Raw genomic sequence first — 14508 nt, forward strand, 5'->3', positions numbered from 1 at the left:
TTTCAAAGAGGAAATCCTCTTCTTAGGACTTCTTATGTAGCTGCACCCCATGGTAGTTGGCAGCTCTACCCAGTAACTCAATGTAGCCAACACTGTCATCTGGTGGAGAGGGCTTGTTAGGATATAAATCAGGATCATTGCCCGTGGGAAAATTGGAATTGGAATCATCCCATGGGTCTTGCATTGGTTGAGAATCATCCCCATCCCCATTATCATTATCATTATCATTATCATCCCCATCATCCTGTTTGTCAGGTGTATGTGGTGGTGAATGCTCAGGTGAAATAGGCTGAAACTGTGGTGAAGAAGGAAGAAGAGGAGGGGAAGGGTTAGTTCCAACCGTTCTCTTCTTTAAAGGAATGTGGTATTCTTACTCTGTATCAGTCCTTTTTAAAGCCACTTTAGTGGTAATATGTGAAGTTTGAGGATGAATATACAGCACTTTTTGTTTTGTATCCGGTTTGTCGATCAGAGCGCCGAAATGGTGTCTTTTTGATGATTTCGGCACATCTGACTGTTTTGGCACTGAAGGTTTCGGTGCCGAAGTCTTGGGTGTTGATGTTTTCAGATCAGAAGTGTGTTTCGGTGCCGAATGGTGGGGGTCGGTGCCGGACTTGTGTTTCGACCCCGAAGGTCTCGGCTCCAAACTTGATTTGGACAGAGACTTTCAGAGCCAGAAGGCTTTTTGGTAGGCTTCAGGGCAGAGCCAGAAGGCAGGGCGTCGGAAGCATGGTCTCGGTGCCGACCAGAGCGCACGGGCTGTACTGGAGCCTTCTTCTTTTGTGGAGTTGGGTCTTGAGCCGTACTCCTGGTACGTAGGGTCTTGAGCTGTACTAATGGTACGTTGACCATGTGTGATGTCTCTTGGTTGGAGTCGAGCTCTGAAGTGGCGATCAGCTCCTGCTCCTCCTCGGTTCCCATGGCCTCGCCAGCCGCTTCGTCTGATTGGTGTCCGAAGATGTCCGGAATAGAGCTTGTGTGCTGGCTCTGCATGTTGCGACATTGAGCCAGACGGTTGCGAAGTGTCTTCTTGGAGCGGAATGCCTGGCATGCGTTGCAGTCCCGTTCACTGTGTTCAGGGGACAAAGACAGATTACACACTTTGTGTACGTCGGTGCAAGAGTATTTTGTGTGACATCGAGGGCAGAATTTAAAGTCTGCCCTCGGTGTCACGACTGCGAGTCGGCCTGATGCGGGTAGGCCCGACGGCCTTCATGAGCTTTCCAATCGAAAGTTTATTTTTTGCAAGTAAATACAATACGCGATAAAAGGGAAAACGCGATCGAAAACAATACCGTTGAGGGTGAGTATCTTGCGCATCAAGGGAAACCGAAGGAACGGTGTCGAACCGGAGTGCAGCAATAGACGTCCAAATCCGATGGCGGAAAAAAACAATCTAACAATGGAGTCAATGCCCATGTGCACTATCATCGAAAGGAGGAGTCACCTACATTGTGACTGGAAAGACTTCTTTGAAGAATAACAACATACGGACTCAACACTAGATGCTGAGCTATGCACAGCATGTGATCTACAGCTCACATGCCTCGAGCATACTGTTTTACCTGGTATTGGAAAACATATGTTGAAATCCATTATTGTCTGATGTAGTCTGCTATTTCTCCTTGGGACAGCGTGGTGAATGAAGCCTTAATGTTTCCCCAAAACAATTACTTTTTATATAGAGTTTTTATATAGCAAGAACAAGACCCTTCGGGTGACAGAGCACTTCACAAGAATATCAAGGAAAGGTATGATACAGAACAGTAGGTATTATACAGAGGCATAATAACAGATATGCGGGGGAAAAAATGTCATAAAACAATGGTGAGAAGTGAACAAAGTCATGAACTGGCATGTGCAAAGTCCAAAGGGTGACCCAGCAGTGTGTAGATGGTTGAGAAACAGGAGAGACAAGGATCTCGACGAAGAGGTGAAGGCTTGGCAATAAGAAACAACACACTTTAAGGAGGTTGAAGGCCTGCAGAGGGACCTATTATGGGACGGCAAACCTCGAATTGCTTTGAATAAACTAACGCTACACTGGTATGATGGGGGTATCAGCCTCCCCGATATCAAGAAATACTATTGGGCCTCCCAACTGGCAGCCATTAATCATGGCACGTATGGCCGCGCGGTCGCCCCGGGTTATGCCATGGACATGTGGCTCCTTCCGGGTGGCACATATGGTAGGGCGTTGTACTCCCGTCCTAAATGATTCAAACTAACAGGCCCCACGAAGCACTCAGTTCAAATTTGGCATGATGCTACTAATTTTCTTGGCTGGAGGCACAGACTAACACTGGCCACCCCTCTTTGGAATTCAGAGAAGTAGGTCGATCTGTGGAAAACAAGGGGTTTCGACAAGTGGGACCTTATTGGAATCTCAATTATTAAAGATATTGGGTAAAAGGGGAGATCAAGTCCTTCAGCACGCTCCAGAGTGAATATGAATTGGCAGACACAGAATTCTTTCATTATATGCAGGTCCGGCACTCACTCCAGTCGTTATTGCCTAGAGGAGCTGATCCCTCCGAGGCTTCTCTGGAGGACAGAATCTTGGATGGCCACCTCCCTGACAAAACGATATAACTAATATACAAAAGGCTAACTAATCACATGACAAACCCCCTCCTGACATTGCGAGATAAGTGGGCACATTAGGGGATAGAGCTAGACGACGAGGATTGGCAGGCAGCAGTGTCCTCCCCCAAAGTGGTGGCTATCCCGGCACGCCTGCGACTTGTTCAGCTTAAGATCCTTCATAGGATTTACATAACGGGACCTAGATTAGTGCACATGGGGTGGTCTTACACAGGGGAATGCAAAAGACGATGCGGCCTTCCCGGAACGTTTATGCACATTATCTGGGAATGTGCGCATATCAGCTCTTATTGGCGTCAAGTACACGACACGATTAACGAAGTATTGCATTTCTCCCTCTGCCATGAGGCGAGAAGATGCCTCCTAAATATCTGGGAGCCCACAGACTTAAACACTTCTCAGACGCAATGGGTCACTCTGGGGTTCATGTTAGCAAAAAGAAACATCGCTCAACTCTGGGGGACAGCTCATCCACCCACGTTGGAAGCCTGGGGAAAAAACCTGGACTGGTGCATGTACAGAGAAAAGACTGTTTTTGGCAAGGGGGTGCGCTAAGAAGTGGTCCCGTATCTGGAGCCCTTGGAATATTTATAGAGGAGAGATTTATAGAGGAAAGATCTGTACACCACCTCACAATGTAGATCATGATGACCCTATTTCTCCGTAATGTTCCTTTCATATGCACTGACTGACTGAATTATTTATTAAGCGCTCTTATGCCGAGGCATCTTGGCGCTGAGAGAACGGGAGGGAAGTAGAGAGAGGTTAAGGTAACGTGAAGAGCCAGGTCTTTAGCGCCCTTCTGAAGCTCACCCTGTTCTTATCTGAGCGCATAATGACGGGCATACTATTCCACAGCTTGGGGGCTAGGAGTGAAAAAGATCTACCGCCCCACCAGGCTCTTTTTGTTCTCGGCACTTGGGAATAGATGTTGACTACGGGATCTTAAGGTGCGCGAAGGCACTTAGCGGGGGAGAAGGTTGGTGAGCTCCTCAGAGGAGTTCCCATACAATGATTTGTGAACAAGACACAAGGTCTTAAATTGGATCCTGCGCCTAACAGGGAGCCAGTGCAGTTCCCGTATAGCTGTGGAAGTAGTGTGTCTTTTGGGGAGGTTGAGTAAAACTCTTGCCGCAGTATTTTGGATAGACTGGAGCCTGGCCAGCTGTTTTTCCCATGCCCCCAGGTAAAGAGCGTTCCAATAGTCAACCCTCGACATGATTAGGGCTCCCACCACGGTTTTTCTAAGAGAAAGCGGAATGTAGGGCAGGATTTTCCTAAGTAACTTCATTGTATAGAAGCATGCTGAGGTGACCTGACTGATATGTGCAGTACAAGTGAGATCTTTATCCATTATAAAGCCTAGATTTCTGACCTTGTTGGCTGGAACCGGACAGTTGCCCGCTTCTGGAGGCCACCATAGGTGACTCCAAATAGATGGCTTTTGGCCAAATTCGATCACTTCAGTCTTTTCGGTGTTAAGCTTTAAGAAGTGATCATTCATCCAGTTCATTACGTCAGACAGACAGTTCCTGAAGCTGGCCGCCGTGGCTTCCACCGACAGAGAGTGACACCACTAATTGAGTGTCGTCGGCACATGACACTAGGTGCAGGCCATGGATTTTATTAGTGGAGCAAGGGGGGTGACGTAGAGATTGAATAGGGTGGGTGATAATGCCGAACCCTGCGGGACACCGCATGGAAGATGGATTCTGTTGAGTGGAGATCTCCCCAGTGGATTTGATGTATGCGAGACTCTAGGAAAGACTCAAAAAGCGCTAAAGCGGTGTCCGTGATGCCCAGCGCCCTCAGTCTGTTAAGTATGACCACATGGTTGACGGTGTTGAAAGACGCTGTTAGATCAAGTAAGATTAGAGCGGCTCTACCCCCATCGTCCATGGTCCTACGGATGTCCTCAGTAGCTACGATCAGAGCAGATTCGGTGGAATGGCAGGCCCTGAAGCCATGTTGAGTGGAATCTAGAAGATGATAGTTATCAAGATGTATAGTTAGTACCTGATTCATAGCTCTCTCCAGCATTTTGGCCGGGAGGGGGAGACAAGATATTGGTCGGTAGTGCTTGGATTCTGTTGGATCCAGTGTCTCCTTCTTGAGGATGGGCCTAATACATGCTTTTTTCCATCTGCCGGGGAAGCAGCCGGAGATTAGAACGGAGTTCAGGATCGGGGTCAGGATCGGACTAATAGTACACTGTCTATGTATCCTTCCAATCAAGCGATTTGTAAAAAGTAAACTACCTGGTCCTCTGTAATGTACCATTCACCGATGTTTGTTTAGTAAAAAGATCTGTTAAAAAAAGAAACGACAAAAAAGCAGGAAAGGGGGGGAAGTTGCCCTCAGTGTGAGAGGAATTTGTTGGATAAGCTTTTACTTCTTTCCTGAAGATGGATGTGGATGGGTAGCATCTGATCTCAGGAGGTAGTGAGTTCCAGATTTTGGAGGCAATTCTGGTGAAGGATCGGAGGTTTTCTTTGTGTTAAATGTTTGTGGCTTGAGTAGTAGGGAGCTTGTATGTCTGGAGGGTTTGTTTCCACCAGATAGGGTCAGTTTCTGGGTTAGGTAAGAGAGTATTGTAATGCAGCATTTTATGGGTCATACATGCAATATGAGATGGATCCCATCCTCGTAGGGTAGCAATTTCAGTGGTTGGAGGCCAGAGGTGATATGATCACTTTTTTTTAAATCTAGTGATGAGCCTGGCTGGTGCATTCAGTGTAACCTTTAGTGGTGAAACTGTGATTTTCGGGAGGCCTACAAGGGTAGTACTACCATAATCTAATTTCGATAATACAAGAGCTTTTACTGCTGTTTGGAGGTCTGCCAAGGGGAGGAAAGGTTTTAGTTTCCTTAGTGGATTCAGTTGGAGGTTAGCTCCTCTGGCGGCGGCACTGATGTGCATGAAGAGGAAATTGTCCAAAGTGATACCTAAGGATATTGCAGAGTCAATGATGCATGGGGTCCATTTCAAGACAGTGACATGTGGGAGCCTTTCTTTGATATTAGGGGCGATGGCAGGCGGAGAAATCAATAGGAATTCTGTTTTGTGGGCATTGAGTTTGAGAAGGTTGCGAGTCAATCAATGTGGTGTTTTTATCAGGATGTTATTGAGGATATTGATGTCGTCGGTAAAGGCGATTTTCATACGGAGCCAAGTGTCGTCTACATACATGTGGTAGGAGATGTGAGTGAGTTTGAAGATTTTGGTTAGGGGCTCCGTAAATCGGTTGAACAATGTCGGGGAGAGAATAGAAACTTGGGGAACGCCAAGTGACACTGGCGACTGATCAGTAAGGGCGTCGTTGGTTAGAATGAGCTGAGATCTATTGTGAAGGAAAGAGAAAAAACATTTTAGCATGGAACCCGAGAGACTCATTATGTGCTCCATTAGGTTGAAAAGGGTTTCATGATTGACCGTGTCAAACGCAGCTGACAGGTCAAGTAGTATTAGTTGGCAGGAATTATTTTGGTCAAGTGATCGCAAGGCATTGTCAACAATGTGGACTATGGCTGTATCGGTGCTGTGACCCGGTCAGAAATCAGATTGGCATTTGTCAAGTAGTTGGAATTGCTCAATGCCATTGCGAAACTGTAAGTGCACACATTATTATAAGAGTTTGGCTACGGTTGAGAGACTGGAGATAGGGCAGTAGTTGTTGGGATCGGACTGGTCGGAGTTGTTTTTTTTTTTATTTTAGGATGGGAGTAACCTGGCCACTTTTGAGGAAGTCGGGTATGGAGCCTTGGGTGAGTGAGTATTGATTATCATTGCTCATAGGAGGAGAAGGAGGTGAATGGACTTGTTTAGGAGTTTGAGGCAAGTGGATCGTTGAAGTGGTTGGAGTATTTCAGATAGGTCAATAGTTTTAAGATGTCCTTTTTGTACTTTTTGTTGAAGGTTTTACATTTAGACCATGTGGCGTTGTTTTTAGGTTTGTGTGGAGGGGTTCTTGAGCAATCTTTCAGTTTGGGTTGGGGCGGGGGGGATCTCATGGTAGATGTTTTGTAGTGTTCCGCATATCTGTGGTGATTAGCTTGGTTTACCCAGCAAAAAAGTAGGCAAAGGTTTCCCAGTTAGGTAGAGTTTTATTGTCTGAGGATGGGGGATCCCTTTTTCAGTTTGTCTGGTTTTTAACAATTGCAGACAATTTTTGGGGCAATAAATAGCTGTGCCAAGTTGATTTCGGAAGAATGCTGCTTTGGAGCTCCTGATGTGCCTATTATAGGCACTATGTCTTTGTTGTAGTAGTTTGAGGTTGGGCAGAGAGGGGGTATGTTTCCATGATCTTTTTCAAGTCTGAGGAGTCGGCGTTCTTCGTTAAGGATGCAAATGAAGAGGTTTGCTATTTTAGGCAGGATTCTCTTTAGTGTTTGGGGGTAAGAGTGTCCATGACTTTTGACAAGGAATTCGTGTAGTGTTCAGTGATTCCTTATGCATGATACATGCCAGAAGCCGGGATCAGGATGTTGTTGCACAAATCAGACATAGTGAGTGGGTTAATCTTGTGGAGATCTCTGACCCAATGCTATACTGGCATTTATTCTGGTAGGTCAAATCTACAAAACCTTTTCCCCCTTTGGAGGGCGGCTCCCTCTACAACAATCCCTCAACCATAAATAATGGAGAATCGCTTCCACAATCCTCCTTCAAGGGCACCACAGACATGCAAATATGGGACAAATATGTAAATTAAATATATAAACCTTGACACAACACAGGCAGACTGTTACAAAATTCAGTATGTAGGATTGAGACTGGGGAAAAAAGACCAGAAACTAAGAGTGAGGATGTAAGAAAAGGGTTCAGCAAAAATGTTTTGTACCTCTAGCGAGACCTGTATGGTTAAAGAGATTCCATATCACAGTTAATGAAAGTTGTAGTATTTCTTCTAGGGTGCTTTCGCAGTAACAGTTACTTTGAGTTCACAAAGATATGTCAAACATGGAGCCAATTAAAGTTTTAGCATGAATCAAAAAAGGATATCTCTACCATCGTGACCATCTTTGGTTTTAATTTCACTATTTCATACAGAATACCCCCATCTCCTCCTCCGAGAATTAGCACTTCCTTTCCACAGTAATCTTCCTTTCCACTGCCCATTATGGCTTGTGTGTATGCCAAGTCACTCTCTGCTAAATCTGTGGATATAACAGGAGAAAATAAGAAGTTGATTAAATAATATAAAACGTCTATCATCATTAAACAAATTAGTTAATTGACATAATGTGTATATATTATATATATATGTGTGTGTGTATTTTATAATTATTTACATGTATACACACACACACACACACCCACACACACACACACATATAATTTATATTGCACTAAAGTCTGTGCAGTCCTCTATGTTGTTTTTTTTATTCATATTTTATTTATTTCCTGCCGTAGGTAATTAAAACCATACCTGAAAAATAAAACAGTATAAAAAAAAAAGACAGCAGTAAAACAATTCTAATTGAAACAAAAAATACACTAATTAAGCTAGTTCGAGCAAAGCACGATGAAACTAATACTGTGCAACTGACAAATAGAAAATGCTGAAAACTGGCAGATGGGTGGAGATAAAGCTTGTGCGATTTGCCACGTGTAAATTAGTAGGGTTGAGGAGCATAATGAATTTCTTTGCAATAGACAAACCTTGACAGGCGTGAATGCTATTCTTGGGGTACGACTTCAAGGAATCAAATGGCGTAACATTGTGCCTAGGGCTAATGCGATATAAGAAGAGCTGGAAAATATTGATATATTACTAAGTGGTGACTGCGTTTCCATAGGAAATGTGTCAGTGTTGTTTTGGTAATAACTTTGACGCCGTTTGATTAATCTCGATGAAACTTTCCCAAAAAAGTGCACTTTTTGCCTAGTTTGTACATGGCAAGTTTTGGGGTGATCCGTCAAAGCAGGAGCCAAGAAAAAAAAAAGGGTGGGGGAGAGGGGGGGGGGCAAAATGCAAAATAACCATGCATTTTCTATATACTGTTTTAGACAGTGCTACCACAAAAAGTGCTGACTGAACTAAACTAAATGTGGCAGGAACCTAGATCTTCGCTCCGAAAGCATGCTTTTTGTGATTTGTTGTAAATCCAGTTAGTAGTTTTTGATAAATTAAGGTTTAAAAATACTTAGACGGTTACGTCCACGAGAGTCTCGAGGGTGAGCTAATTAAAAAGAGAGCGCTCTGATCGGCAGCAGGAGCTTTTTTCCCATTGGGCCATCTTGCTCCGCAGGAGTCAGACTCCAGCAGGAGCAAGAGATCTGATTAGCTGTCAGCAGCATGAGTATAATGTTCCTCGTAGCCTTTACAGGGTTCAGGAAAAGATCCCTGTCCTAAACTTAAAAAAAAAAAAAAAGAAGAAGTATAAGCAAGGTAGGGATACTCAGAGGGATTATGGCAAAAAACAAAATTATATATATGTCTGCGGCCAAGTATAGGAGGAGCGGGCTTGAGTAGGGCACCCTTGACAATTTTGGGCCTTGGGAACCCCATCCCCGGGGCCGTATTCTATATTAAAGGAGAGGGGCATACAGCCCCCCTACTCGAGCTGTTTTTAGCCCCTGGGACCTCATCCCCCCCGGGCCAATTGTGTTTAATAAGAGGCACTCCATGCCCTGGGGCCAGTTCACTTGCAGTGTCCCAGGGGGCCCACCCCGGGACACATTGTTTTACCTGCCCGCACCGGCGAAGACAGGGAAACACGTGTTTGCTCCCATCTGGCAGGAGCATGTTCAATTCTCCCTCCAAATGTGAGCAAACTAAAAGTCTGCTACCAGTGAAAGAGAGCATCATAAATGCTCCCCCTGGCTGGGAGCAGACAGAACTTCTGTCTCCCTGTCCGCACTGATGTGAGCAGGGAAACAGAACAACATACTTCTCCCACCTGGAGGGAGCAGCATAATTAGCTGCTACCTCGGCTGGAAACAATGCCCGTTCCCACACCATGCGGGAGCCGGATGGGACTGAGGGGGCCCTGGGGCTCCTCCCCCAGCCTCCAGCGTGTTTGCAGGTGCCCCAGGTGGGCATCGGAGCACCCACCTATATTAAAAGCAGTTACCTCGAATGTGATTATAATAGGCTCAATGGGGGGAGTAGCGCAGCCCCATAAAATAAACAAGGCCCTGGGGGGTGGGGTTCCTAGGGCCTGAGAAGGCGCGGGAGAGGGCCTGTGTAGCCCCTTTTTCATTATATTTGGCCCCATTTGATGGGGTCCCCAGGGCCTAATAAGGCTCGGGGGGACACCACGTGCAGCCCTTTTTTAAAATTACTTATTCCCAGGGAATGGGATTCCCAGGGCCTAAAAAGCTCGGGATGGGATGGGAGGCCGCCTCCTCTCTTGATTTTTTATTTTATTTGGCCCAGAGATATGGGGTCCCATGGCCTAATTAAGGGTCGCAGAGGGGGCCTGCATGCCACTCCCCTTAATATATTTGTTTAAGCGGCAGAGACTGGAGTCCCATGGGCTTGAATTCCCACCCTACGCTGAGCATGCAAAAGGCGGTGTATGGTGTGGGGTTGGCAGACTGCTGGGGATTTAGCTTACAGGGCCAATCGAGAGAACAAGCTGAGGCCAACCCCCACTGTGTACGTCAAACGCTGTGTGCAGCGAGGGGGTGGCTGTCTGCTGGGAGATGAACGCAGAGCCTGACTGCAAACAGGTCAGTTATCTAACCACATGCCATGCACGACCAAAGGCCGTGCTTGGCATGGTGTTGTTATATAAAACCCAGTGGCAACTTAGTTATGGTTAGGATTGTGTTTCCCTAGGGAATGCATTTTTTGTGTTGCTAATAACTTTAGCGTTGTTTGACAAATTTCCACAAAACATCCCCAAAAAAGACTCTCTTCTTGCCTAGTTTGCGCATTTTAAGTTTTGGGATGATCCATCAAGCGGGGGATGAGAATAAAGGAGGTCCCAAAATGCATTTTCCCATAGGAACTTTAGACACAGCACCAGCCTAAACTACAGAACGGATTTACACCAAATTTGGTAGAAAGCCAGCTCTAGGTCTAGAAAGAGTGTTTTTGTGTTTTGGTGTGTATCCGTTGAGTAGTTTTTGAGTAATTACTGATAAACTTTGTGTATATATATGGATGCGGAGACTATACGGATCCTGACAGATCTCAAAATGAGATCCGATTGGCTCTCACCATCTCACCAAGGAAGTGGTGGCAGCCATCTCAGGACATGGTCCTGAGTCTTAAATAAAAGTGAAAAAAGACAAGGGTGGGGAAGAGTAGGAATACCCTGACCCCCTAAGTCTGGTGGCGGGTCCCCTCACAGGCTGATTTCAGCCCTCAGGAGCCTATCCCATGGGGCCCAGCCAAATGTGTACAAGGTGGAGGAGGTCAGCATGACCTCCCTTCCCCAGGCCAATTTCATTCGTGGGGACCCCATTCCCCAAGGCTTGACCAAATATGCAAGTGAGAGGGGTCCAGCACAGCCCCCTCTCTGGGCCCTCGACCCCAGCCTCATCTACAAAGGAGAGGTGGGTCGCAGAGCTCCAATCCCCCAGGGCCGGCTCATGCTATTTCAAGTGTTGCCCAACCCCAGGACATGGCGCTTTTCCTGCCCGCACTGGCTATGGCACGGGCAGGGCAACCTGTATTTGCTCATGCTTGGTGGGATCAAATTCAAAACTCCTGCCCAGCGGAAGCAAACACCAAGTCCAATTCCGACAGGCAGAAGCAATGCTCCTGCCCACTGGGAGCGTACTTTTAATTTGTTTCCCTGTCTTCGTTGAAGTGAGCAGGGAAATAGATAAAAAGATTGCTCACTGGCATCATTGGCGTGAGCCTCCCTTCCGTTTTGACGGATTGCCTCCTCTGTTTTGATATGTTTTTGCTGGATTTATGCTTTGGGCACTGTGCCACTGCTAATCAGTGTCACAGTGCAAGGGTTCCCAATGTTAAATTAATGTACTGATTGGTTATTCCATGATTGGGTTATTTGATTTACCTGTCAGCCCCTAGTACAGTGCACCATGTGTGCCCAGGGCTTGTAAATCAAATGCTGCTGGTGGGCTTGCAGAACTGGTTGTGCCACCCACAAAAGCAGCTTGTAAAGTGTGTCTCAGGCCTGCCATTGCAAGGCCTGTGTGCAGTCTAGCACTGCCACGTCGACTTGACCAAGTGCACCCACTTGCCAGTCCCTAAACCTTCCCTTTGCTTCATATTAGACAACCCTATGGTAGGCCCAAGGGCAGGGTGCATTGTAAGTACAAGGCTGGACATGCTCTGATGTGTGTAGCATGTTCTAATAGTGAATTACAGCCATATTCGTGTTTCACTATTGAAGGCTACCTGTTATCATAGGCCAGAATGAGCAACTAGGTTATTACATTCTTATAATCCTAACTGACTCAGGGAACATGATAGAAATTTGAATTTAGTATGCCTGAACTCAGAATAATAAAATACATCTTTTAGTAAAGTTTATTTTAATATTCTGTGTTTGCAAATACCACTTTTAGAAAGCAGGTATTTGCTTGCCTAACCATTTGAGCCTGCCTCTGCTGGGTTGTGTATTCCTTGTCTGGGTTTGTGAGTGACAGGGCTGGGGAATTCCAGGAGACAGGCTGGGACAGCCCAGTGGTGAATAGAGAGATCTACATCCAGATGGGAGGGAGAAGTGCACCAGGGAACTGAATAGGACTGGGCCTTCCCTCTTCAATGCTGGCTCCACCCCCTGTGGCTTGTCTGATGTCTCTGCCCTGCACAGTGAAAGGAAGAAGAGAGTCATGTAAACAAAGTGCTCAGGAACTGGTTTGGACTAGGCAGAGGCCTCTCTGCCTTCAGAAAACAAAGGACTTTGGGGTATAAATATTGGGACCCTGATCCCAAGAAATGAGATCACTTCTGGAAAAAGAAACCTTTCTGCCAAGGAGAAGAACCGAGGAAGCTGCAGGAGTTGTACTGCCCCTCTGCCAGGGAGCTGTTTGCTGGGTTGGCCTGCAGTGGTTGCTTCATTGCCGAGGGAAAGGAGAAGGACTTTGTAAGGGCTTTCATCTACAGAATATTCTCCAAGGGCTTGAACTGTGCTTGCCTCCTACTGAAGTCCCTGTGGTGGGACGTGCACTGATGGGGATCTTCTCCTGTGTGGGGTTCCCCAGAGATGATGCGTCTGACCGAGGTAAAAACTTCATTTCTAATTATATGACGTCTCTGTGGAAGGAGTGTGGTGTTACCTACAAGTTCACCACTCCTTACCACCCACAAGGAAATGGGCTGGTAGAAAGATTCAACCCGACACTCAAAGGCATGATCATGAGTCTTGAGGAACCAATGAGGCGTAAGCGGGACGTCCTCTTGCCATGCCTTCTGTTTGCCTACCGTGAGGTGCCACAAAAGTCTCTAGGGTTCAGCCCCTTTGAACTTTTGTATGATCACCCGGTTAGAGGACCTTTGAGTCTGGTCAAGGAAGGCTGGGATCAATCTCCCAGGAAACCTCCCCAGGATGTATATAGCTACATGCTGGCCTTCAGGAACCAGACTCGGCGTTTCAAAGATCTTGCTCAGGCAAATCTGGAAGCCAGCCTGGAGGAAATGAAGCAGTGGTACGATCAGAATGCCACTCTGATTGAGCTTCAACCTGGACAGAAAGTTTGGGTCATGACCCCTGTGGAGCCTTGTGCCCTCCAAGACAGGTGGACCGGTCCATATGAGGTGGTGGAGCGCAACAGTTATGTCACCTACTTGGTGAACTTGCGTTCTCCCAGGAACCCCTTGCGGGTCCTGCATGTTAACCGCCTAAAGCCCCACTTAGAAGGGTCCAAAATGGGCATGCTCCTAGCGACAGATGATGAAATGGAGAAGGAGACCAAGCCTCCTCCTGACCTGTCTGCAACAGAGCAAGATGGGTCAGTGGATAGTGTCAGCTTCTCTGCTGCACTGAACCCTGATCAGCAGCAAGATTGTAGCCAGCTGTTGGGGCAATTCTCTGATCTATTTTCCTAGGTTCCTGGTGTCACAGTGTGGTGCGTCCATGATGTGGACACTGGTGACAGTCCTCCTGTCAAGCACAAGGTTTACAGATTGACTGACAAGGTTAGGGCTTACATTAAGGAGGAAATCTCCAAGATGTTTGCTTTAGGGGTCATTGAGTCCTCAAACAGTCCTTGGGCCAGCCCAGTGGTCTTGGTACCAAAGGCTGCCTCTCCGGGTGCCACACCCGAACTCCGGTTCTGTGTGGACTACAGAGGACTCAATTCAGTCACCAGGACTGATGCACACCCATCCCGAGAGCTGATGAGCTCATTGACCGGTTAGGGGCTGCGCGGTACCTCAGCACGTTTGATTTGACGTTTGGGTACTGGCAGATCGCCTTGACTGATGGGCTAAGTAGAGGTCAGCATTCTCCACACCAGATGGGCACTACCAATTCCGGGTTATGCCCTTTGGGATGAAGAATGCACCTGTCACCTTTCAGAGGTTGGTCAACCAGGTGTTGGCTGGGCTGGAGGATTTCAGTGCCGCCTTCCTGGATGACACTGCAGTGTTCAGCACCAGTTGGGAAGAACACTTGCAGCACCTCGGGGAAGTGTTGATGGCACTGTGAAAGGCAGGCCTCACGATCAAAGCAAGTAAGTGCCAGATCGGGCAGGGTTCTTTTGGTTACTTGGGTCACCAGGTAGGAAGCGGCCAGGTGGCGCCCCTACAACCCAAGATTTATACCATCCTGGCATGGGAACCCCCAAAGACTCAGACAAAGGTGAGAGCCTTTTTAGGACTCACAGGGTACTACAGGAGATTTGTCAAGGGGTATGGAAACATTGTTGCACCCTTGACTGAGCTGACTTCCAGGAAGCAGCCCAAGAAATTGAACTGGACTGACACCTGTAAATTGAACTGGACTGACAACTGTCAAAAGGCTTTTGATGCTCTG

The 14508-nt window shown here is 46.8% G+C and overlaps 1 protein-coding gene across 1 annotated transcript in view; it reads right to left on the bottom strand.

Moving 5' to 3' along the window:
• Positions 1-14508, bottom strand: part of SMS (spermine synthase) — a 711777-nt gene that overhangs the window by 218148 nt on the left and 479121 nt on the right. The window contains exon 6 of the mRNA XM_078657845.1: positions 7607-7761. Coding sequence (XP_078513971.1) covers positions 7607-7761 — 155 coding nt within the window. The remainder of the gene's footprint in view (positions 1-7606; positions 7762-14508) is intronic.

The sequence above is a fragment of the Lissotriton helveticus genome, chromosome 8 (genome assembly GCF_964261635.1).
Source record: "Lissotriton helveticus chromosome 8, aLisHel1.1, whole genome shotgun sequence".
Lineage (NCBI taxonomy): Eukaryota > Metazoa > Chordata > Amphibia > Caudata > Salamandridae > Lissotriton > Lissotriton helveticus.